Below are 27,659 nucleotides of genomic sequence, written 5' to 3' on the forward strand. Positions count from 1 at the left end.
AGCTGCACAGGCGGCATACAACATCCCTCGGGCCTTCTCCATTTGGACTTTTGCCTGTGGCTCTGTGGGCCCTGTCGAACTCCATTTTCGCATCTAGCGGATGTTGCAGGAGTGTATTAAAAATCACTGATCACTGTTCTCCAGTTCTTCCTGAGGCACAGACTCTATTAGGCCCCTCATCTTTAGGTTATTCAGCCTTCCGCGATTGTCCAAATCCTCCATTTGGCGCTTTATGAAATAGAGATCCTTATGGTGTTCATTGCTGCGCTGTAGGCTCTTTTTGATAGCTTGTCGGTTTTCTGAGGTTTCCAGCTCCTCTACTTGAGTGCCTATACATAGCAGCGACTCCCTTATCTCCGTCGTGTCTTCTTTCTGAGACCTTCGGATCTCCTCATTTCTTGGAGATCGCTCTTAGTGGGCAGCGATGCTAATATCTCCTGTAGTGTCTGGTTCGCCGCTTCCTCCAACCCCTCTCAGGAGCGTCCGCCATCTTGCCTCCGGTCGAGAGTCGCTCCGCTCTGTCAAAATACCTTGACACTGACGAGGCCTTAGCTGCTTGCGGAGGTGTTGATACAGGCAGTTGGGGCTTCTTTTTCCCATCTTTCCCCATGTTGGTAGGTGAGTATAACTTCTTGTTTTAGCTAGAGGCTAAAAAGAGCCGCTGTTATTTTTTATTATCTTGCTTGGAGACGGGAGCTCCTCGCCACACGACCTCTTAGCTGCACATCCGGTTACGCCCCCCCCCCAGAAAACCCTGACTTTTGAATTATGTCTAAATATTAATCCTAGTGATTTAAATCTTTGCTTACACTGAATAATCTGGGCCTAGAAAGTTATTCACCATTACACTCTGTACACTTAAATCAGTAAACAAAAGGCTATCTAACACTAAATAATTTGCTCCCAGGTATTTGGCTCCATGTTACAACAGGCAATATCATCCTTTTCAGAACTGTTTAAACAATTGTATTTTGTTTAACATTGTAGTGGAAATGCTGAAGAAAGATTGATATCTAAACATGTAAACTAAATATCTTTAATTACAGAGTGCACATTCTGATTTTCCTTCACTATTTTATAAGTCTTAAAAAATGTCTGAAAGAGATCATGGAGTAAAACCAATGTATGTATTTATATTGACTTGTTTTATAAACACAAACTAAAAAGAAAAATCCTCTTAACACTTCTTTTATTATTTAACAAAACATATATTTTGTAATTGAGACTTTACAGCTCATTTGTAATGCCTCATGCAGCGTGCAAAGTGCAAAAAAAAGGCCACAATTGAAAAGCAGGGCTCTGCAGACTGTGCCCTGAAACAGGATCTATATTGTGATCTTATATATAGTTAGGCCCATACATCTTTGGACAGAGACAACTTTTTTTCTAATTTTGGTTCAGTACATTACCACAATGAATTTTAAATGAAACAACTCAAAGCAGTACAGAACCAAAATTAGAAAAAAGTTGTCTCTGTCCAAAGATTTATGGGCCTAACTGTACTCCTCGTAACTAATAGGTCATTGTATGGTGGCGTTAACTTAAATTGACCCCTCTTCCATCATTAGCCTTCTTGTTCGTAGAAATGAATTTAGTGGTTTTTATTTTCCTGCATTATGCTAGCAGACTACCACATATTACACACATGTAGTATTGCTTTACACTTTTGAATGTAAACATCTGAAACAATGTGATTTTTACAGGGGCAGTGTGCATTACCTTAAACCCCCTCTGACCTTTAGTGACATCCGCGCTGACTTACTGAAAGTTGAAAGTAGATGCCTTTAAGTGGGCCAACCAATTAGTTCCGAGAAGCACCATTCTGATTTATCGGTGAAAGCACGTGGGTTCAGAATGATATCTGGCTACTGTACTTCCATCTGCTGATGTACTATGACTCAGATGAGTAGTGACCTCCATCTCTCTGTTGCAGTATGACAGAACATGGCCCAGGTGCAATAAAGAAAAGCTTAGTCATATAAATGGCTTTAACCCCTTGTGGTGCTCACAGTGTGTACATGATGCATCCTCATAAATGACATTGTAGTGAAAATGCTGAAGAAAGATTGGACATCTAACCATATAAGCTGTATATATTTAATTACAGAGTGCACATTCTGATTTTCCTCCTATTTTATACGTTTTAAAAAATGTCTGAAAGGAGTAAAACCATTGTACGTATTTATATTATTAATATATTATTATATTATTGCTTTATAAACACACACTAAATGGAAAACTACTGTCAACACTTCTTTTATTATTTAGCAATAAATCTATTTTGTAATCAAGATTTTACAGCTCATTTGCAGTGTGCTTTAGGACAGTAGTGTAACTTGAAAGTTACACTACTACCACCTTAAAGGGATACTGTCATGGGAAAAAATATTTTTTTCAAAATGAATCAGTTAATAGTGCTGCTCCAGCAGAATTCTGCACTGAAATCCATTTCTCAAAAGAGCAAACAGATTTTTTTTATATTCAATTTTGAAATCTGACATGGGGCTAGACATTTTGTGAATTTCCCAGCTGCCCCAAGTCATGTGACTTGTGCTCTGATAAACTTCAATCACTCTTTACTGCTGTACTGCAAGTTGGAGTGATATCAACCCCCTCCCTTTTTCCCCCCCAGCAGCCAAACAAAAGAACAATGGGAAGGTAACCAGATAACAGCTCCCTAACACAAGATAACAGCTGCCTGGTAGATCTAAGAACAGCACTCAATAGCAAAATCCCATGTCCCACTGAGACACATTCAGTTACATTGAGAAGGAAAAACAGCAGCCTGCCAGAAAGCATTTCTCTCCTAAAGTGAAGGCACAAGTCACATGACCAGGGGTAGCTGGGAAATTGACAAAATGTCTAGCCCCATGTCAGATTTTAAAATTGAATATAAAAAAATATGTTTGATCTTTTGAGAAAAGGATTTCAATGCAGAATTCTGCTGCAGCAGCACTATTAACGGATTCATTTTGAAAAAAATTTTTTTTTTCCAAGACAGTATCCCTTTAAGTTTAGAGCTGGACAAGAAGGAACCCCCCCCCCAAGAAGGCACTATGCTCACTGCCCTCTTGGGGGGGGGGGATTCCTCCTTGTCTAGCTCTAAATTTAAGGTGGTAGTAGAGGGGCAAACTATACATCAGACTACCTGGTCCGGGCCCCACCGTGACTGCAGGGTCTGCTCTATTGTAGTTATTCCACTGAGCTTAATTAGCTTGCATTGCTTGCCTTTTGCCAATCACTGCAAATACTGTAGGAAGAGTAGCTGAAATGTATTCGGATAGGTCCAGTATTCCTTTGATGGAAAAATAACGGTGGTGTAGTTGAGATACAAGTTAAAGTGGACCAGTAACCCAGACCAGAGTCATGGAGTCAGAAGCAATTTTGGGTATCAGGAGTTGCCAAAAATGTTCCGATTCCTAATAACTTCGGTATTCTTCTTAAAGTGAGCACTGTATTGGCGCACGCGCAGGTGGAGCAATCTTTCTGTTTGCGACAAGTGCGCATGCGCTGAAAATAACAGAAGTTGCCGAAGGTAAGGAAGAAGACCTGTAGGCTCCGTTGTGATGACTCTGCATTTGCGGTCATTATTTCTAGAGGGGACACAATTCAGTGTGTAGAGGGGAGGCAGGGATGGGGACCAGTGGGGACTTTTGACTAAAGGGGGCTTTAGTTCTCCTTTAAGTACAGGCACTAAAAATAATCGAAATTGACTTAAGAGCTTTTATGAAGGAGGATATGGCAGAAGCCACTCTGTTTCTAAGAACAATACTTTGGTTTTAATTGATTTTGAATTGAAGCTATTCTACAGCTATGCCAGGTTCAATTAATATATACGTTGTTAGGTTTTCCAGTATGTCGTGTAACTTTGATTTTGGTTTAAAATTACCAAAGGATGTGGTTCATATTTTGAGCTTTGGCAGTGATAAAATGCCTTGTGTGTTGTGTACTTAACTTCTTTCAATCAACATGGAAAATACATTAGGAACAGTAACACCAAAAACAAAGTGTATCAAAGCAATTAAAATAGTGCATTATATTTTACATACAATATATTATGTTACTCTGCACTAGTAAAAGCTGTGTGTTTGGCCTTTGGAAAGCCCCTTTCAAATTAAATATGAAACCCAAATACTTTTTTATATTAAAACATCTGTACCTGTTACAAAAGGTAATTAAAAATCTCAGCTGTCAATTATACATTGCCTGCCCCACCTCTATGCCTTAGGCATAGAGGCAGGGCAGGTAATTACTTTCATTTTCCATTCTGCTCTTCCTAGATGCCACTGCTCTCCACCTGTTTCCCTTGCTCCTCTCCATTTCACTGTATAACCAGTGCATGGGCATGTCCATTTGGTCCCCTATTCTGGAAAAACAAGATTTGGGGATGCTGCAAAGCATGCCCTAATAAGTGTTCCCAAAATGGCGCCTGCCTGCTTGCTGTGATTGTGTAATTCCAGGACTGAAGGAAACAAGATTTAAATAATTTATATATTGTAAGTAAAGTTTTGCCTGACAAACACAATAGAAATGAATTTGCCATTATTTCTTTCAGTGACAGGTCCCCTTATGGTGTAAAAGACTAGTATCTATAATGGTGGTGATTATTTTGTTGAAGTGGTGGGTTGTGAGACCTGCTTGTTTGTTTTGCCACACGAAACACAAACATAGATCTGTTGGTTGCTCCATTTATTGCCTGCAGTTTTTCTATTCAAGTTTACCTGCTTGAAGATAGTACTGCCACTAATTTATCTGTGTGGCTACGGGGCCTCTCCAATAAGATCTTTGCCCTGGGCCCACTAGTACCTTAAAGCAGCTCTGTTTGTTAGGACAGACTGTATTCTAATATGGCAGGAAAGACTTGCCTTAGAAACACTGTGCACAGCATATTCTTGAAACCTGCATAAAAGCTTACGAAACATCTTTCGAAAGCTTTCAAAAGCTAATTTAGATCTCTCGCCTTTTGCAAAAGAGAAATAAGAAATGCTAGTGAAACCAAGAATCACTTTATAAAGACACAGAGTACTTTTCAATACTTTTTTCTCTTTTTTTAAAGAAGATTTTCGTTTAGATTTTAAGTTTTCTAACGTCCCAGTGAAACACTGTTGACAACCACAAAAAAAGAAAAGAAAGTACCATTTGCGAAGGTTGTCTCATGGTGTGCATTTGCATCTGCACATTTGTTTTTCTATGAAACCTCAAGGCAGTTTAAGGCAGAGCTGAAACAGAGAGAAACACATCGTTGTGAAGGCAGGTCCCCTGTTTTCAAGTTTCAAAGCAAATAGAAGAAACCAGTTTAAACAATTTTATTTTCAAAAGTGTACACTATATTCAAAGGTTTTTTCAATTTAAAACCCCTTTATCAAAACACAAAGGGATAAGTAGTGGGCATTTGAGTTGCTTTTGACAAAATTGTGCATAAATCACTCCAGGCCTATTAGGGACCATCATTAGCATAGGTTACACTTTGTATTGTATGTAAAATGTATGTCTTTAACCTCAAGAATTGCTGGTAACTTATCACAGAGAAGACGCCACAGTGCCTCAGCAAAACACTTCAGTAAATGCTACCTGCTTATTGACAGAATCAAAACCTCCCCATATGTAATGGAAGGTGTAGAGTTTGCCCTGATGCAAGAACTAATAGCAACTAATTTGATGTTTGCTCTTAAACAGGTGACCAGTAAATGCTGCTTGCTGATTGGTTACCATAGGTGACTAAACACAACTTTGTACCTTTTATTACAAATCACTTGTGTGGTTGGGTTTCGATCCACCCCTGGGACGTTGATTAAATAAAAACAGACAGGAAAAAAAATCCCTGTGTACACCAGCATTTATCTATATATGTCTCCTGCAGATCAAACTTATTTATTTGCAACATGTGAAGTAGATGCAGTGTATGGTTATCTACCTCACCTGCTGCCAATAAAGAAGTATTATTACATTTTTAGTGGGAGACAACTCTCATTCTCTTGTTTGGTCAAATGTTAAGCTAATACTACTTCTGCTAAAATCTTGGAGAACAGTCATGTTCTACTGTTCTCATTCTTAGCCTGCTTCTTTGAGGAATATTTTTCACGAACTTGTGGTAAAAAAAAAATCTAATCTCAGAACTACATGGAAAATTTTACATTTTACACCGCAGATAAAATCTGACCCACAGACCGATGTCTGAACAATGTTTTTTTTTAAAATTGAAATACACTGACTGTCGAATGTAGATGCATGAACAAACGACATCACCCAACTATATCCGATCCAACTGTCACGATCGGCACCCTAAATCCAGAACCAGTGCTAGGCTCCCTGGTCTCGGCTCTTGCTTCTGCCATTAACAGCCGCCTTTCACTTCTGGAGGAGCCCTCAGCTAATTGGATGCCACCAGGTCTTAATAAAAGAGGAGCCAAGAAAAGCTTCTGGACGAGCAAAGGGGCACAGACGTTAGCAAGGTTTTTGACGGAAAGGTACAATTCTAGGAGTAGACAAAGCATAGTCAGACAGGCTGGGTCAGTGCAGGCAGCGTTCATGGATAGTCAGGCAGGCAAGGGTCAAAACCAGAAGAATCAGAATAGTTAGACAGGCATTGGTCAATAACAGCTGAATCAGAATAGTCAGGCAGGCAAGGGTCAGGATAATCAGAATTAAGGATAGTCAGACAGGGCAGGATCAAAAACCGGAATCAGACGCACCGCAGGCAAAAACGCACCCAGGAAATTAAATGAGTTCGATCTAATAATGGGCAATGAGCTTGAACGCAAAGCCCCTTTAAATACCTAAATTTTGTTGTGATGATGTTTTAGGCGCATGTAAAACCAGGAAACACACCCTGCATGCGCTCTAGGCCAGAACGGCACGAGCGCCTGAAGAGGAAGCATCACGCAAGTGCCCCTGACACCAACTTTACATACTAGCTATAAGGGGATCAGAAATCTTATCAAAATCTCCAGTGTAGTTTACCCTAAAACCCCAGGGACCTAACCATTCTGGACATCAGGTCCTATTCCTGTACTGAAAAATATACATTAGACTTTTAAAAACAAAAATCTAAAATTTATCTTGGACAAAGTTGTATGTCTTTTTTTTTTCTTTTTTTTACAAAAAAAAAACCAATGTAGAAATATATGTTTTTCAACTGTTTTAGTTCTTGAAATTTGAGAACCGTGAGAACTTTATAGTCTCTGTGGTTCTGGCATCATCATATTCAACCTTATTTGCATATGTTTTCAGTTTTACATGATAATATTAATTAATCTGAGAGCTATGGCTTATTGTTAAACAGGTAGTTCTTAGTATTAGTGTTTAGACTTCTGAAGGGGCATGTTTAAACAGATAACCATGCCCTGGGAAGATATTGTTATTAACTGTATCTTTGCTTAATAGATATGTGAGATCAGTTTTTCTCTTGGCATTCTGCCATCTGTAAAAACAGCATTGCGAATGTATACATTTTTGTTTGCTCTTTGTAGATTAAAAGGGAAAGAATAGTTTATCCTTAATTTATGTTCTCATACTTTTTGTTTATTGTTTTATATTTTAAAAAAAAAACTCTCAAAACTAAGAATTAAGAATTAGAATTGGGGAAACAATTGTTTTTGTTTTTTTTTTAAAGATAGCCTCCCTTAGCGCTAGGTTGCCTGCAGCAGATGGGAACTCCCAATGTAGGTGGCGATGTTCTGATGCGCCTCACAAGCTTGCATAATGAGCGAGTTTTGGCACTCGCTTCCCCATCGCTGTTCAATATGTTGGCGCTCTAAAAATACATATTAATAATTATGCACAGGTTTGTTCCCTAACATGGCCACCCACACCAGAGGAGAGCTCCTAGTGCAGGCAGCCTAGCACTGGTGGGGGCTATTTTGAAAAAAAAAAAAAAAATGTTTTGCCCAACTGGTGTATGAGCTCTATTATCTCGCCCCTTTGGTGGTAAAAAAAACATTTTGGATGAAAGGTGCCCGTTAACACCTTTTTAAACTTGTATTGTCGTTTGTTATAGGCATACTGGTTTTGGATAGTGTAAAGCATCTGCTATACTTTCATTTTTTTTTTTTTTTTTTTCTTTATATTAAATAATGGAAGCAACCTATTTCAGTATGACGACATTCACTTATATATTAACTTATTAAAGGTTTTATTGATGAGTGGCTGATGAAAGTATTAAGAGTTGAATATATTTTTATATTGCTCTTGATTTCTCTAAAATATACAAGCAACTGCCTTTCTACAACTTTCCACTTTTTAGTGGTTGTCTGGGCATAATATTTTATCATCAACCATAGCTCTCCTGCAAGGGTAGTGGTGCTAAGTTAATGACAGCTGAACATACCTATTAGTGGACTACTTCAGACATGGATATAATTTGATTAGCCATTTAAATTTGCTCTTAGCCAGTACTGAGCAATGCAAGAAAATTTACTTCTTTTTCACTAATGAACATTTTGACCATACTGGACTTTCCCATATTTGTGAAGAATTGCCACTTGAAAGAACATGGATCAACTTGGAGAGCGACCAACACAAAATAGAGTGTGAAATGTGCAGGACCTGATTGTTTACAGTTTACCATGTTAGAAAGAGAGTGGCACATCATACATAATTTAGCAATGCATTTATTTATGCGGTTTTTCATTTACTAACACAGTTGGTTAAGATCCATCCAAAACACTGGCTATTAATTGTGCTTCATGTGTTTTGGAAAGGTTGGGAATATGGAACTTCAATTAGGTATTTGTTTTCATATGCACCTTATACATGTTTGAAGTTGTTGGCCTGGTATTTGTATTGGGTTGGTTATCTGAAGTTGCTTTATGTTTATTATTGTAACCTAGAAGCAATATAGACTTTTCTTTTAATCAACAATTCACGTAATGCAACAATTCAGTCAAAAATCTGAATTTGAACTGTTGATACAGTGGTGCTTGAAAGGTTGTGAGCCCTTTTGAGTTTTACATATTTCTGAATAAACATAACCTAAAGTACATTTAGGTCCATAAATAATTGGACAGAGACCATTTTTTTAAAAAAAAATGTTGGTTCTGTACATTACCACAATGAATTTTAAATGAAATGAATGAAACAACTCAGATGCAGTTGAACTGCAAGCTCAACTCAGCTTTAATTCATCGGGTTGAACAAAAAGATTAAAAATGTAAAGGAACTAAAGCCTTTTTTAACACACTCACTTCATTTCAGGGGGCTCAAAAGTAATTGGACAAATTAAAAAACTGAAAATAAAATGTTCAATGACAGCCTGAAGTCTTGAACTCATGAACATCACCAGATTCTGAGTTTCCTCCTTTTTAATGCTCTGCAGCGGCTTTCAGTTGTTGTTTGTTTGTGGGTCTTTCTGTCTGAAGTTTAGTTTTCAACAAGTGAAATGCATGCTCAATTGGGTTCAGATCAGGTGACTGACTTGGACATTCATGAATATTCCACGTTTTTGCTTTAATAACACCTGGGTTGCTTTGGCTGTATGTTTTGGGTCATTGTCCATCTGTATTATGAAACGACTCCTCATTAATTTAACTGCAGTTAGCTGGATTTTTGCTGACACAGTGGGGTTCATTTATAAACAGTGGGCAAATTTGCACCTGGGCAGTAATCCATAGCAACCAATTAGTGATTAGCTTTTTTAAAACAGTTGCAGGTTGAGCACTGAAAGCAATCATTTGATTGGTTTCTGTGGGTTACTGCCCAGGTGCAAATTTGCCCACTGTTTATAAATGAGCCTCACTATGTCTCTGAACACCTCAGAATTCATTCGGCTGCTTCTGTCCTGTGTTACATCATGGTTAAACACTAGTGTCCCAGTGCTGCTGGCAGCGATGCACACCCAAGCTATCACAACCTGCGCCATGTTTTATAGATGATGATGTATGCTTTGGATCATGAGCTGTTCCACGCCTTCTCCATACTTTTTTCTTGCCATCATTCTGGTAGAGGTTGATCTTGGTTTCATCTGTCCAAAGAATGTTTTTCCAGAACTGTGCTGGCTTTTTTAGATGGTTTTTTGGTTTTTTTTATAGCAAAGTCCAACCTTGAGGAGCTCTAGGGACTTAAAGCTCCCTAGTGCTCAAGTGCTTGAAAGCGTGTTTGTGCGTGCGGAGGAGAGTTTGCGCATGGTAATCATTTGTTGTTAGGACCTTGTGGGGGCCTTCGTGCGCGAACTTCCAACGCTAGGAATATGTGGTCTCAGGGTGACACGCTAAGAAAACTGGTTCATAATATTACGTCTTCATCTTTAATCATACTTTCATAGATTCATTTGTGTTTAGGCTTTTTGTCTTAGGGTATGACCCATTTTCTTTTGAGCTTCAGTCCATGAGTGGATACATTTTCCTGCAGACGTGGCTGGTACAATTCAGAATTCATTATTTCATCAATGATGGCAAGCAATCATCCAAATCATGATATTACCACAACCATGTTTTAGAGATGGAGTAAAGTTCTTACCTTGGAAAGCAGTATTTTTGTTTTGTCAAACATTACGCTTTTCATTCAAACCAAATCCATCCATCCACAGAACATCTTCCAATATCCTTCTGATCTATTCATTTAATTTAAAGCTGATTCACCGTCTTCCGCTTTCTGAATGTGTGCTCACTGAGAGGCACGACAATGCATACAAAATAATTTCTGCTCTGTGTGTACACTTCGCCTGATCCCGATTCAGTGCACACTGACCCATTAAATTAACATATTATTATGACATACAGTGCCAACATGGGGTGGAGGGCCCCATATCTAAAACTCCTCCCCTCCATTGCTTTTATTTCGTCACATTCTTGTGTATTTTTGTTTCATCTGAGTAGCTCAGCAAAAAAATTTCCCTCTGCCTGCATTCTTTACACAGATGTTTCTGTTCTTTAGACTCCCTCTATCACTGTAAGCATATTTGAGGCAGTGTTTTGCTTTTGCAGCATAATTTTTATAACTCATGGTTTTGCCAGGAAACATGCTATTGAGATATTGCTTGAAATCTAGAACATATTTGGTGGTTTTTATTCAGATTTACGGGTATGTTTGGTACATAAGGCTGTTAGTAGGGGAGTCCTTTTTTTTTTTTTTTTTTTTCTTCTTTGCTGCTTACTGCTTTGCCATTTGACACTTTCAGGAATCAGGATTTTGTAATGTGGAAAATATCTTGTCTACAGACAACCAGAAATTCAATCATAGTTTGATATTTACATAATCCGCATTTGATGCGGTTTCTTTTTGGGGGCATAAGAGAAGCATTTGAAATTTTAGTTTAAAAGCAGGAGCCAAATGTGGTCTTTGGCTTTAAGCACATTAAAGGAGACCAAATGAGTGTTAGTGTGTCTAATGAGGTCATACCATCAAGGATTTATTTTCGTTGTGATGTAAAAGCTTTCTCCAGAATGAGGGATACATGTAATTTCTTATTGTGTCTCCCCAGTCATTTTCTTTGTTGATAAATATGCTCACCAAAGAACTTCTTTTTATGTAATCTGATATAGTGATGCTTGCAAAGGCTGAAACTTTCACTGTTGTTGGATTACTTTCCCTTCAGTGAATGAGTAACAATGTTATATAAGGACATATTGTAATGACTATGGGAGTTTTAGTAATCAGCAGGGATCTTTATATGTGTTTTTGTATCATTATTGTCTCATAGTATTTGTAGAGCTGCAGGGTGGAGATCATTGCAGCTCAATACTTTTGTTTGTGCAATAATACACGTTATTTTTTTAAGTTGTTGTGGAAAAACATACAACCTAACCTGCCCATAGTATACCAATTTGGTCACAAGCACAATAGCACATAACTTGTAGGAAATTGGTGGCTTATATTGTTTCTGCAAAATGATGTTTGGGTTTTCATAGGCACAATTAAGATGGAATCCTTAGCATTGCAATACAAATCTTCCACCAATTTTTCTGGACTTTGCCCTTGTAAATACAGGTATGGTATCTGTTATGCGGAAATCCGTTATCGAGAAAGCACCAAATTACGGAAAGGCCATCTCCCGTGGACTCCATTTTATCCAAATAATCCAAATTTTTAAAACGATTTTCTTTTTCTCTACAATAATAAAACAGTACCTTGTACTTGATCCACACTGAGATATAATTAATCCTTTTTGGAAGCAAACCCAGCCTAATGGGTTTATTTAATGTTTAAATGATTTTCTAGTAGACTTAAGTTATGAAGATCCAAATTACAGAAAGATCCTTTATCCGAAAAACTCCAGGACGCGGACATTCTGGATAACATCTCCTATACCTGTAATACATTAAATTTGCTAGTTATTTGCTTTCTCTTTTTAGCACACGAGATCCAATATGCTCCAGTGCTGTCCTAGTGGCAGCCTGTGACCCTCCCTTGTGTGGCCCCCACATGAAAGTCTGCCTGCTGTGCCTGCCTACCTTGTGTAATCTTAAAAAGGTATTAATGTAGAGATTAACTGGCCCCTGCATTGTTTACACCTCAAATTCAGACAGTAAAATTCTCACTTTGCATTGTTCACACTTGTGACACCTCTATTGTTCACACTCCTAAAGACCTGTACTGTTCACCTCAGACCCAGACTGAAAGTTCCCACATTGTTCATCTATTCACACATTGGACAAACTGCTGGCGGGGGACCAGCGTTGTCACTGTAAGTAGCACTGTATGAACTGTTCATCCTAGAGATGCTGTCATTTTTACTTGAACCACACCTTACCTAAAACAATGAAATAACCAGATGAACAATGAAGCACCTGAACATCCAGACCTGAGTCAGAGGTGGTCCAAGTTCTACCTGCATTTCCTTGTATAAGCAGCAGCTGTCCTAAGCATTCTAATTCAGACAGACTTAAAAGTTTGAGTCTGTTGAACCTAAAATCCATTGTTTTAAAAAGTGTATTGCCTAGGAAATCGGTATTAAGTTGATTTTGAAATGGTGTGCACAGGGACATTCAAATATGCTGCAAACAAGTGCATAAAAGAATGACAAAGGCACATTCTGTTGCCCCATGTTTTGCAACATGTTTTATCCACAATATTGGACTGGAACAAGGATGAAGCAGAGCACACTCCTCACTTCTGTTAGAAGATAACCTGGTGCACAGAGTACAGGGTACGGCAATCCCCAAACGAATACTTCCAGGAAAGATACACTGGCACACAAGGTAAAGGCACTGCAATTTACCTTGTGTGCCAGTGTATCTTTCCTGGAATTATCCACAAATATACCAACTCAAAAATGCTAAGCCATGATGCTAATGACTAGGTAAGCCAAGTGAACGAGGAGTGCTCTTCTCATAGGGAAACAGTAGATCTTTTACTCTAAATTTTTATTGTGATGCATGTAATACATCCATGTAAAGGTGAATATCATCTGTGCTTATGTGTATATAGCTGCTTAAAATATTTTGTTTTACTATTTAAAGATGTTTTTAATAATTTTTTTTTTTTTTTTAATTTTTAGATAAATTCGAACAGTTTTGGGCTATAAACCGAAAACTTATGGAATTCTCCCCAGAGGATGGTGGATTTCGATATATACCATTTAGAATATATCAGGTAAAGAAAACAGTAACTATAAAAGTCTGTTTAACATCATCTTGAATTTTTTACATTACAAGTGTTATATTGATGAAGTGCATTCTGGTGCTTATTTCTTATTGCTGCTTGTTTTTGATATTTTCATTCTAACTTTACAATTTTTGAAATTCTACCGTACTCTTGATATATTCATCGTAACATATACAAAAGCTAGCATCACCTATGTAGGCAATATGTGGTTACGTGTGGTCCAGGACTTAGGTTATATATCTCTCAGGTTCCAAACAGAGTGGTCCTGGGACTATTAGTCCAGCCCAGGTGTTTTGTGTGTACCCAAAGCACATCAGGTCGAAAAGCAGCTCCGGCCACAATGGAGAGTGGCATGGATTTTTATTTTCTGTTACAAGTCTGATAAACTGCCTGAAAGATATTATACTTTCATGAGTTGTGATTTTGCCGTCGGCTGCTTTACTCCCAGAAAGCTGGTCCCAGCTACCTAAAGAATTTTTACTTTATAACCTTACACACTACAAAAATGTACTGACAGATTTAATTTGTGTCCATTTAAATAGTAAGCTGTATGTGGCAGAGACCTTTTTCTGCTTTTCTCTTTAACACTTAGCACTTCATTCTGATTGTAAGCATAATAAGCGTTCTTTATATATATTTGTATCTATTATTGTATTGACCCCCCTCTTTGTTCTGTTAACAAAGTGATCCCCAGCCAGTTTCTTGTGAGCAACATGTTGCTCACCAACCCCCTCTTTGTTACTCCAAAGTTTTGGTTGCATAAAAAACAGGTGTACTGCCAACAGAAAAAAACAGTTAGCCAATCACAGTCCTTATTTGCCTCTCTAGGAACTTTTTTCATGCGTATGTTGCTTCCCAACTTTTTTTTTTTTTTCAATTAAATGAAACTCACAGGTAAAATAGGTTGGTCGTCCTGTTTAAGGTATTGTTCTGCTATGCAGCTCTGCTTACATTATTAGAGCTAAATAATTAAAAATATACATACATTCAGTAGAATTTGATAAAATAACTTTATAATCTCATTAAGGGCAATGGCGCCTGTGTAAAATCATGCTCTGGGGCGAGTGACAAAACACTTGGAAATACCCTGTAATTAAATAGCATTGTAAATACTTGCGTTTTCACTTGAAAATGTAGCAGTGAGTACAGAGCCTAAAAAAAAAATAATTATGCTTGGATACAAAGTGCTTCTTTACGAACTTTATTATTTTATCTCTTATTTATATAGTTTTGAAAATATCCCTAATATTCCACTATGTATTGGTATGGCTTTTCTTTTTGTGGCTAAATTTTACTTTACTCCACATGAAGAATGCACAGATCTATGGTGTTAAAGGAGAAGGAAAGGTTAAAACTAAGTAAGCCTTATCAGAAAGGTCCACCTAAATATACCAGTAAACCCTCAAAGTAGTGCTGCTCCGAGTCCTCTTTCAAAAGAAACACAGCATTTCTTTCCTTCTATTGTGTACACATGGGCTTCTGTATCAGACTTCCTGCCTTCAGCTTAAACCTCCTTGCCCCAGGCGTGAGCATGCTCAGTTTGCTCATCTTCCCGTCCCTTCTCTGCTGTAATCTGAGCCCAGAGCTACAAGTGAGCAGGGAGAGACTCAGCCAGGAAGTGATGTTACACCAAGTTAATACTGCAGCTTCTATCCTAAACAAACAGAGAGCTTCTAGAGCTTTTTACTCAGGTATGGTAAAATATTCTACAGAATAAATATAGCATTCTAGCTTGCACTATTGCAGTTAATATATTGGCAATAAAATACCTCTGTAGCTTTCCTTCTCCTTTAAGAAGTTTAAAAATGCAAAATATCTTAAACTGGACACCAGAATTCTTAGTACCAAGTGACAAATATGGATTGGACTTCAGTCAAAGTTGTCAAGTATCCCCTCAGAATGCACTTGTTTTCATTCTGTCCTGTAAGTTAAATTGAATTCAAAATATGCCTTGTAAATTGAATTCTATATTGTGTATATACTCTATATTTTGAGTCGATCCCTGGGCGCATGTAACTGACAGCAGTACAAAGCATGTGCTGTAAATGAGTAGAACAGAAAGAAGGGGAGTTTCCAGGTGCATCTTTGAGGTAGCGATCACCACTGTTTAAGGGTTTTGATGGCCTTGTACAGAAGTCCAAAACATAAGAAGCCCAAAACATATTTAGATTATGTCTTATTGAGTTTTTAATCTCCTTTCAATTTATGACCACTTCAATAGTTTGTATATTATTGTGGGGATTGATTTTATGGTTTTGTATAAAGAGATTTTATGATTGTCTGATATTTTGTGCCATACTACTAACTACCATGATTTACCAAGTATATTGTTCTTTGAAATTGTTCTTGGGGAACAAGATTCCACAAATGTTTGCACTATTTTTTAATGCATATGTGTAAAATACCTTGCAAAAATATTCAGACCCTTAACAAGTTCTCTCATTTTACTGGGTAACTAATCCTACTCTGAAATTTTGTCATAAAAATGTCAACATTTCATCATATGTTTTGTAATTCCGTAAAATGAAAGAATTGGTCAAAATGTAGAATTATTTTGCAATGCACTTTGCAAATGTGGCTAAGGATTACCTGCATGTTTAGTAGAGCATGTAGACTGTTTTCTACAGGTTACAGTCTTCTTACTATGCATATCTAACCCAATCTCTTGGGTTAGACATTTCTATTCATCATAAAACTACTAATTTATTGTGAAATTACAGCTTTATAAATTCCTACATGAAAATTTAGCAACTGGTCTGTTGGCTTCGTAGACCTGCAGTGCTGGTGATGGCAATTGTTATTAAGCTCTAAAATGTAAGAGATACATTTTAGGGTATTAAAAAATATACTGTTCTCATCTACAGTCAAGCTAGATGATTTTGTTACTAAGACAGTGTCTATAGTAATCTTTGCATTCAGTTGTTTGGTTCCCCTAATCAATTTATTCGGGGATGTGGAACTGGAGTCCCAGGGCACTGCAAGAGATTTTTATGGCTCCCAACATGCAAATGATAGCCACAAGGACTCTTTGTATGACCGTATTGTTTTATAATAATCTGGCATAAACAGGTAAAATAGCAGATAACTGTCGCTCATCATATCTTGGATGGCATGGAAGGTGTGGCCCATAAATTTCCAGGTAGTTTGATGGCCTGATACACACAACAAATTGTTTTTTATTGTAGCCCATCAGCTTTGATGCAACTACACTAGAGGATAATTGGCCTTATCAGTAACTTTTGTGGGGCGCCACACATAAATCATTGTTACAATGCAACCAGAATTCATATGTGTGCCTCTGAAACAATGAAGTGTAACTCCAGTTTTGTACTTTGGATCTTCTCCATTAAAGAGTTTAATGGATATGGAATGTTACTTGCCTAAAAACCATAGTTTCAGAAACTCTACTATAGTTTATATAAATAAGCTGGTGTGTAGCTATTGGAGCAGACATTCAAAGCTGAAAAAGGAGAAAAGGCACAGGATACACAGCAGATAATAGGTAAGCTCAGTAGAACATAATGGTGTTATCTGTTATCCACTATTTAAGCTGTGCCATATAGCCTTTTTTCTATTTCTGCCATTGCTACACAGCAGCTTGTTTATATGAACTATAGTAGTGTTTCTGAAGCAAACAGATTGTTTTACCGGTGCAGGGCAAACGTACATGGTATTTTCATTACTTTAAAATACTTTAATTTTTTGGTGTTACCGTTCCTTCAGGGCCGCTTCTGCCATGAGGCAAGGTGAAACCCTTGCCTCAGGCGGCAGTGAGCGGCCAGTTACAAGGGACGGCAAAAAGCCGCCTCTTGTAACTTTAAGAGCCGAACTTCCGGGTTTTAACCCGGAAATTCAGCCCTGCTAGTGCAAAGAGCGCTATTGCGCTCAATGCACTAGTGATACTGCCCCCTGAAACCCGCTCCGACGCTAATTTTTAAGCGCGGAGCGGGAGACCAGGGGGGCGGCATCTGGGCTCCCGCCTCATGCGGCTGCAGCCCCAGAATCGGAGCTGCGTTCCTTTAATCCGTATATCACTGATGCAGCAGCCATGGAAAAGGTTTGTTCGTATCTGATGCTGATGGTAATTGTGAACTGAGACAAGGGTTAGTTTTAAAAATTGTGAAATTCGATACAAAAAAAAACCTAACTAAAAAGTTATACAGGCTGTTTGTGTAAAAACATGTTCATTTTGATTTAGTAAAAGTAAATTAGGGGGCAAACACAACTCTATTCTGTTGAGTTTACCTTGGGGATAAAAGGACTTTTTTATGGGCTGTTTTTGAAAAATGTGGGCAGGTATACAGTTAAAACTAGTACCTCTTGTTGCTTAAAGCAGCGAAGAAATATCTAAATCTTATTTGTCTTTTTTGATCCCTAAAGTGTTGTTCGAGAATCTAAACAAAATGCACTGGTTAATGAGCATGAGATTTTGTGAAAATCAAATTCCTCCAGGTCACATCAATAACCAACCACATATCTTAGATATCCTGGGAATGAATTTAAATGTATAGGCCTGGGGCCAAATGATTTTGTTCATCCAGATGAATTTAAATTTTATTTAAATGTGCTATTAAATTTTATTTAGCTGCTTGCTTTAAGTGGATAGCGTTACTATATCAACCCTTTAAAATTAACATGCTGCATATGATAACATTTCATAGACACTGATATTTCAGAGCTGGTTATCTATCAACCACAGAGCATAAGTATTTTTTATTTTTATTTTTTATTGCCACCCAAAACAATTGTTTTGCATAAATAAAACAAAATGCAATTCTAACAAACTTTCCAAATACAGTAGTTACAAAATCTTCCTTAGTTTTAAAGTTATCTGTCAGTGTAATTACTACCGAAAGCAGTATCTGCAAGCCTGATATTCTCTGCTTTGATGTATTTAATTGGCCAGTGCATTATTTGGTCTTTTAAAGATGTCGAAAGCACTTTTCTCTTCTCACTGTAGTGCCAGCATATTACAGTTCAGCTTTTAATTGTTGCTACTGGAATTTTCTGATTTGTTTTCGTATACCCAGGTGGCATCTTGTAACTTTCTCAGTTCTGATGTTACTGGAAATGCTAGGTTTCATCAGTAAAAAGTTCAGATACATGGTTAGTTTAAGTCAATAACTAACAGAAGAATTAGTTTATGCATGTTTGTTGAAGGATCTTTTAAGTTACTGAATGCTTTTATATTTTAGGCATAATCTCATATTCCCTTTATCAGACAATGGACCGAAAGACACCACTTTTACCTCAATCTTTTTATAACAAGTAAAATAACTATATCCAAACATCTATGTCCAAAGGCACATGTTTTTACTAGCATTCTGGATTCTCCTGGAAGCTTGGGGTGCACTAGTGTCGTTTATCGTAAACCATTGCAACCCCAAAATAATTTACCAGAGGAAAATGAGACTCGTCCTTTGAACTTTAAAATGATCTTTCTGTAATTTGGATCTTAAGTCTACTAGAAAAGCCTTTAAACATCAAATAAACTCAATAGACTGGTTTTGCCTCTAATAAAGGGCACCAATCATAACTAAAATCATTTCCTAAGTAAATACACTATGTGAAAGTTCAAGAAATCCATTTTTTAAAACAGTTAGAGTTTGTATAATGTAAATCATCAGCTCACTATTCCTTCTGCAAGATCTCCCCTATCTCCACTGCAGTTCTAGCTGAGGCAGCCATCTTGGATTTCACTGGCTCCTCCTACCTGTATCTTCCCAGCCAACTCCAGCTCTGAAATCTCGCACATGCTCAGTTGAAATTCCTTGTTGCTTATCAACCCTTCTAAGCTATTTTCAAGCTGTATGGAAGTTAGTGTGTGCCCTCCATTTGCATAATAACATCACCAGCAGGGGACAAGATAGGGAAATCTCCTGATACTTCTAGTGGAGGAGTTTACTAGGCATTCTGGGTAGAATACTCAAAGCAGTGCTACAATCTGAGCATGCTCCTGAAATTTGCATATTATAGTCTCTGTTATAGTCTCAGTATGGCCTCCCTCATTGAAAGAACCCATTTGACAAAGTAAGGGATTATATTAAAACCTGCAGTTTTTTTCAAAAAACTATATATGTAGTTTGATTAAACGTGTTTATGTTGTACTGGTCAGATTGTTAATATGTGTTTGATTTTGGCTGTGATAGGTGCCCTAGGATAAATTATAGGATAGGATAAATTATATCTTAGTTTGGATGAAGTACAAGGTACTGTTTTATTATTACAGAGAAAAAGAAAATCGTTTTTTAAAATTTGGATTATTAGGATAAAATGGAGTCTGTGGAAGACAGCCATTCTGTAATTCGGAGCGTTCTGGTTTCCGGATAACGTCTGACTTGAATGTTTGTTAATGGGAAGTTATTCATACAGCAATGTGTTATATTGGAAAGTACCTAAAGCAAATTCATCGGTCTCAGAATAAATTGTGTACAGATATTAGAAGAATAGAACAATGGAGAAATAGGATATGACATTGTAGTCTAGGAATACTTCAAATGTATAGGAAGTATCTATGAATGTAATCCAGGAGTACAGGAGTTGATTAGCAAAGCTATGCCGGCCACATGTTTGGGATTTATAAGTCTGTAGGAAAGATTTATTTGTTGGCTGGGCAAAAAACATGTTTGTGATTGTAATCACAGACAGAATTATTCTTCCTGGCCATAATTGTGTAGCCTTCTCTGTGCTACGGTTTTTCTTGAAAGAAGTAGTTCACCTTTAAGTTAACTTTTAGTATGTTATAGAATGGCTAATTCCTAGCAACTATTCCATTGGCCTTCATTTTGTTTTGTTTTTTAATAGTTTTTTAATTATTTACCTCTGACTGTTAAAAACAAATGCTCTGTAAGGCTACAAATGTATAGCTATTGCTACATTTTATTACTCATCTCATCTATGCAGGCCCTATCCAATTCATATTCTAATCTCAAATTCATATTAAAGAATGGTTGCTAAGTTAAATTGGAGCCTAGTAACGGGATTGCTGAAATTGCAAAATGGGGAGACGCTGAATAAAAAAGCTAAATAACAATTTGCAAATTGTATAGGAATAACATTCTCTACATCATACTAAAAGTTAATTTAAAGGTGAACAACCCTTTTAAAGGAGGAAGCAACCTGGTCTGAAAAAAAACCCCACACCAGGTAGACCCCCTTCCCTCCTCCCCCTAAGCTAACTACCCCCCCCAGGGGAGATGCCCCATACTCGATACTTAACCCTCGCCGCAGATTTTTCCAGCGAAGTTGCACGCGTCCATCTTCTGCGTCCTCGGTAAGATGACTTGAGAGATCGACAATTTCCGTGTAATTCTGCACATGCGCAGTTGTGCAAACTGGCAAACTGCTTCAACTGCACATGCGCAGAAATACCGATCTCGCAGTCGTCTTACAGAGGACACAGAAGATGGACGCGTGGAACTTCGCTGGAAGAATCTGCAGTGAGGGCTAAGTATGGGGCATCTCCCCCGGGGGGGGGGGGGTAGTTAGCCTGGAGGGAGAAAGCTGGGGGGAAAGGAGGGAGGGGGGGTCTACCTGGGGTGGGGGTACGTGTTTTTTTTCAGAACAGGTTGAATTCTCCTTTAAAGCAGAAGTTTCCAAGCGGTTATGCTGCCTCTTACCAGAAGGTGAAAGCAGTGTGGGATTTAGAGTAAATATTTAGTGAATGAAGAAGTAACTGCATGACATAAAATGTGATATTCTTGGGACCCACTATGCAATCTGTTAAAGGAGAACTAAACCCTAAAGTTAAAAAACCTTACCCCCCCACCCTACATAGACCCCCCTCCCTACTTTCCCCCCAGCCTAGCTGCTACCCTGGGCAAATGCCCCTAAGTCTTAACTTACCCCTCGGTGCAGATTCTGTCCAGCGGAGTTCACGGCAACCATTTTCTTCTCTTCGGAATGAGACGGGCGTAGCGCAGTTGGAACAGTTTTCCTTTTAGCGACAACTGCGCATGCGCCGAAACTCATGAACATTGCCCGAATCGCTGTTCAATGACCCCGTTTTCAAAGTTAGAGTCAGGAAAAGAAGGCAAATAATTCATGAACTATAAAAAATAAATAATGAAGACCAATTGAAAAGTTACTTAGAATTGACCATTCTAGAACTTTATAAAAGTTAACCTGAAGTTGAACCACCCCCTTTAAATACTATGAGTTATCCATGTACGTTAATGCTGAGGCTACTAAAGAAAATGTGTATATACAGGTACATTTATATCAGAATTCTCTATACATTCGTGCCACATCATACTTCTTGGAAACCTATGTGGGCGAATAAATGAAAACTCCACTTAATTTGATGATTCCATTTGGGGAAGTTGAGAAATAGGAATGATAGCACTAGGGAAGGAGAAGCTGTTTACTGCTTGGAAATGTACTACCATTGGCAGCTTCTCTTTAAAAATGTTAGTCATGCCCACCAAAACTATGGCCACCCTTCCAATAAAAGCTATCTATGGACTTCCTTCTCCCAGAATAGATCAACTTCCTCATTTACAGATATTACCACTTTTTATTTCTCATAAGCTTCTGAAGCCGAAATGTAAGTGCTGCCTATTTTGTAATGTTTTCGTTAGAACGGAATATATGTACAATCTGTATATCCAAGGTTGCTAGACAGCCCTTGAGAAACATTGATGCTAACAAGCCAGTGATGTAAACAAGCCATTTTCAGAGTAAATGCTTTTAAGTATCACATATGGTGAATCTAGACAAACAGGGAGCAATGTGGGTGCTTCGTTAAGTTGTTATCGGCCAATTTGCTCAATGGCCATTCTGTGTATTTGCTCCTTGGGAAACAACATTGACTCACAGCCTTGAACCCTTTGAACCACATTTATGTGTTAGTACATTAAGGGACAGATTTATAAAGGGTCGAATTTCGAGTTCATGGGAGTTATTTAAAAATCCCATGAACTCAAAATTCGACCAATTGCAATTTATTAAAAATTAGAATTTTTGAAACACTGCTGAATGGGATCGGCCCGCAAACTCAAATCAAATTCGATTAGAGTTTTTTCACCGAAAAAAACTCGAATGTCAGGAAGGCATAGGCTAAAACAGCAATTCGTATAATAAGTCATAATAAAGTAGTTATTGCTTCTATTGCTGTACACAAAATGCTAATTTTAAAAATTGCCATAGTTAAACATTCATCCAGCTACTGTCCTCTCTGCTTGTGAATTTAAAACTATTTCTTTTTGCTGGGCTTTATTTGCCTTTTATTACCTTGTTATAAGGATTTTGGAATTCTTACTGAATGACCTCACTAGATAGATTCTTTGACAGGGGTGCCCAGACTTTGTTACCCTGGGATCTACGCTCGACACCTGCTCCTCATCAGGAGATCTACCTTGATGGGGGCAAAGGGGGGGATCTGCAGAGTAGCCCTCCGTGCTCAGCCCAATGGCCCCGCTCTCCCTCCCTCCGTGCTTCTCCTCTCCCTCCCTCTGTGCTGCTCTTCTCCCTCCCTCCCTTCGTGCTGCTCTTCTCCCGTGCTGCTCTTCTCCCTCCCTCCCTTTGTGCTGCTCTTCTCCCTCCCTCCCTCCCTTTGTGCTGCTCTTCTCTCTCCCTCCCTCCCTTTGTGCTGCTCTTCTCTCCCTGCCCTCCCTTTGTTCTGCTCTGCTCTTCTCCCTCCCTCTGTGCTGCTCTTCTCCTCTTCCTCCCTTTGTGCTGCTTTACTCCTCTCCCTCCCTGTTGCTCTTCTCCTCTCCCTTCGTGCTGCTCTTCTCCCTCCCTCCGTGCTGCTCTTCTCCCTCCCTCCGTGCTGCTCTTCTCCTCTCCCTTCCATCGTTCTGCTCTTCTCCCTCCCTCCCTTCGTGCTGCTCTTCCCCTCTCCCTCCATCCCTTTGTGCTGCTGTTCTCCTCTCCCTGCCCTCCCTTTGTTCTGCTCTTCTCCTCTCCCTGCCCTCCCTTTGTTCTGCTCTGTTCTTCTTCTCTCCCTGCCCTCCCTTTGTGCTGCTCTTCTCCTCTCCCTGCCCTCCCTTCGTGCTGCTCCTCTCCCAGCCCTCCCTTTGTGCTGCTCTTCTCCTCTCCCTGCCCACCCTTCGTGCTGCTCTTCTCCTCTCCCTCCGTGCTGCTCTGCTCCTCTCCCTGCCCTCTCTTCTGCTCTTCTCCCGCCCTCCCTGCTGCTCGTCTCTTCTCCCTCCCTGCTGCTCATCTCCTCTCCCTCCCTGCTGCTCATCTCCTCTCCCTCCCTGCTGCTCATCTCCTCTCCCCCTCAGGTACTCCAGGGATCCCTGCCCCAAGTACCTGATCTTTTATTAATAAGTAATTGGACACATGTTTATGTAAGCCAACATGATGACATAGGAAGGGAAGATGGGTGGCAGCCCTCTGCTTTTTGGAAAGTTAGCTAGATAAGTGTAAGTATTTGCATTAGTTATACTTTTGCATTATTAATATGCTTTCAACTTTACTTTTACTTTAATTATTATAGCTGTATAGCCATGTAAAATGACCCACAAAATACAGGGTCTTTTTTATCAGCACTGGGAAATTCTGCACTGGTGCAGCAACCAATAAGAGATCTGCAATGCCTTATCATGCTAAATCCATGATGCCCTGTTTTAAGTTATTCCTGACTAGCATGGCTGACAAGGCCGACATCGTCAACCACCCGTGCTCCTGAACCCCTCAGGATCACACACAAGTAAGGGGATGGGACACAAAGGCAGGTATCCTCCCCCCCCCAGGATCGTGCACAAGGGCAATCTGTTGCAGAGGGGTCAGGAAGGGCAGAGAACTGCGCTCATTGACCCCATTGTTCCCCCACATGTGGCTGGCTGCCATGCTGCCCCTTTTTCTGTGCCACCCTAGGCTCCCGGCCCTTTGTGGCCTTGACACACATCCGGGACTGCTGACTAGTGTTTTGGCTTTTTTTTTTATCTTGACATTTGTTGTTAGCCTAATAGGCTGCTTTCCCTATATTAATTAGGGCATCTGCTAAGTCTGTTATTTATAATTCAATGAAAAACATGAAGTATCAGTATTTGTTGTATCTGTGACTGCATACTCACACCTATCTGTTATAGGAGCAAGCCTCACAATAGTGACACTGTGCCTGTTCTCCATTTCACACAGACTGTGGTTGCAGTTCACAGATACAGGCAGCTACATAACAATGTATTGCACATATTGTTTTTTCAAAGCTCAGTAAAAGCTACTATATCAGTAAGTTTGTTAATGTTTATTTGTAACTTTTCCTTTATAGAGATGGCTGTGGAGTTTGTATTTAATTTAGGCATGCTGCACTGCTGTTGTTTCATGTTCCTTTTACGACAAATGGATGAATCACAGTAGGTAGGGAAGCGGAAAATTAGATCATAGGGACCCTCTGCGAAAGCTAGTTCATTGTAAGGATGTGAGGAAGATATGAGCCATTTCCCAAGCGAAATAACGAAAATTATCTTGAAAGTTTGTGATGAGGGCCAACTGTGTCTAGACACAACAATTCACTGCAGTTTTAAACAAAGGAAACAAACAGATGTTTGCAAGCTTAATAGCTATCTTTAAGAAAAAGATAATTATCTATTGATCTTTAGCATAGGATATCCAATATTGATAAAACAGCAGCCTAATAACAATGTTTAAGAGAAATAATAGACCTCTGCCAATCAGAAATATCCTTTAAAAGTTTTTATTAGTTTTTATGTTTGTGCAAACAAAAATAAATTTTTAAAAATGTACTTTTTCTATAGGTTTATAAGATTAAGGTGATTTTATGGTTTTTTTTTAATTAAAAATTAAACAGATTTTTGTAACTGTATTTGCCATTAAATTTAATGGGAAGTGTTCTGTTGTTTGTTCATGCTACTTCAAATTAAGTCATAACCGACCATTAAAAATTGTATTCATGCAGGGATTTTTACTAGCATGGTTTACGTTTGCTTTAGCTAAGTAAATGAAATCAAAAGGACATGTAAATAACATTTAATAATTTTCCATCACCTTTTTTCCTTAAAGTGTATGTCATCTCAAAAATAAAATGTACAAAATAAAAGAAGATGCAAGTCTAATCTGTTTTTCAATATACACTACCTAATAGTTTCATTGATTTTGTAATCAATTTTCTAATTGGGTTATTCAGTTAATTTATGATAGCGTTGTCTAAACAGTTGCCCGTTTTTTTTCATACCCCTATACATTTCTGCATTATAAAAATAGACATGAGCACAACATAAAAACGAAGAACTTTGTTTCATAAATAACTAATTACGAGTACTTGTTTGGACCTTGGTTCCTCTAAAGTAAAATAAAGCAGTATAATTTATCTGAACTAGGGTGATATAAAATAGGATGGGGTGGCTACTTTCTCTTTCCCGTCATCAGATGCGTAGGAAGTGCTCCGTTTTTTCTATCCAAAGTTACCATATGATAGGCACAGAAGGTTTCTATAGTGGGAACATTTCCTGTAGTGCTACAATTCTATAGGGCACCTGTGTAGGGAGGATTTTTTTTTGTCAGAACACCATTCAACTATTGAGGGAGTGGTTCCCTGGGATATAGAATGTTGGAATTTGACCATTTGAGTTAAGTAACATATGCTTTGCAGGCGAAAAATATTTCACACATATTTTGTGCATACTTCCTTATCTGTTGGTTTCCCTCCCCGCCCCTAATTTGCATATGCAAATTAGGATTCAGTTCGGGCCAGGCAGAAGTTTTCCGCCGAAACCTGCTGAAAAAGGCTGAATCCCAAACCAAATCCTGGATTTGGTGCATCCCTTATCGCAACAAAATGTTCAAGGAAGTAAATACTTGTGCAGGAATTGCAAATACTGCTTTCAATAACGACTTACTTTTCAAATAAATCTAAAGTAATCTGTTTTGGAGAGTTTTTGGGACCTGTAGTTTTATAAAGCTGGCCATAGACGCAAAGATACGATCGTACGAATCAACGTACGATCGGACTTTCCCATCTCCCGACCTGCAACTAACTATAAAGATCAAAGTCTTACCATTCAGAAGCAGTAAGAACAGATCAGCCGATGTTCTGCCCCTGACAGCAATCGTACGATAGGTCTGACAAAGCTAGTGACAGTCTCCCACTGAAAATCATACGATCGGCAATACACGCAGAGATATTACCCGCTGCCGACAGAAATTTTCTAACCTGTCCGACCAAACGACTGATCTTCGCCAGACGAAAAATGTTGGGACTCTCCACACACGGTCCAAATATCGTACGGATCCTTGATTTGCGGATCTTTGCGTCTATGGCCAGCTTAAGTCTGTATAGTTATAGACTTATATTTTTATTGTTTTTTTGTATTAAATATATATGCAGTAATGTGTACTACACAGTGAAATTTACATTGATAATCTTTTTTTATCTGTAAAGAAAGAGATCGGTTGCACATTTGTCTCACCATTGAAATTCGTGTGGCCAGAAGAGGCCACTATTGCAGAAGATTACCCTTTTCATGTCTTGATTCTAGACTGGTGAATATATTTACCAAAAAATTTAGATTTTTCTTTGCAAGTAAAATGTTGTTATACTAGGCATTAATAATGTAATTTTGTGATATTTGAGCCTAAATGGAATAAGCCCACCCCAAAACACAGTGCCAATGACATCAAAACTGCTTGTGCACTAGTAAGTAGCTCTCCTTGCATATGGGATTAATATTAATAAGTAAAGTTAGAAAGTGCCTTACATATGAATGGACATAAAGCAGCTATGTATCCAACCATGTGTTTTTACAGAAGCATAACTTACAACCTGATTTAGGTTTGCGCACTACCCTTTGTACCTTTTGTAATTCAGGATCTGCGTGCGCTGTATTGTATATCAGTGACATTTACTTGCCATACTACTCTGTGGGTTTTCCCACTTGTCAAACTACAGTTACAGATTTTCTTATTAAATTAAAGCTAGTATAAAAGACTTTGAATTATTCCGACATAAATAATGAAGTAGCCTAATTAAACATATATTGAAAAAGGTGTCATATTATACACTCTCTCTTATGCCTATGTAGCTTAATCCTGCAAATCCGTCACATCCTGCCAGTGAGTCATCTTTTCTGGTAACTCAATAGTTATATACTCCACTTTACTTCTGCCCCTTTTTACACTGCTAAAACTGGTGTGAGTTACAGAATGATAGGATGTTG

General features: G+C 38.5%; 1 protein-coding gene across 1 annotated transcript in view; it reads left to right on the forward strand.

Annotated features, from left to right (window-relative positions):
- atg5.L (autophagy related 5 L homeolog) overlaps positions 1–27,659 on the forward strand; it is a gene marked incomplete in the record, with an annotated part of 95,007 nt that overhangs the window by 37,879 nt on the left and 29,469 nt on the right. The window contains 1 exon segment of the mRNA NM_001091862.1: positions 13,433–13,527. Within this exon segment, the coding sequence (NP_001085331.1) occupies positions 13,433–13,527 (95 nt within the window).

This window comes from Xenopus laevis, chromosome 5L, assembly GCF_017654675.1.
Source record: "Xenopus laevis strain J_2021 chromosome 5L, Xenopus_laevis_v10.1, whole genome shotgun sequence".
NCBI classification, from domain to species: Eukaryota; Metazoa; Chordata; class Amphibia; order Anura; family Pipidae; genus Xenopus; species Xenopus laevis.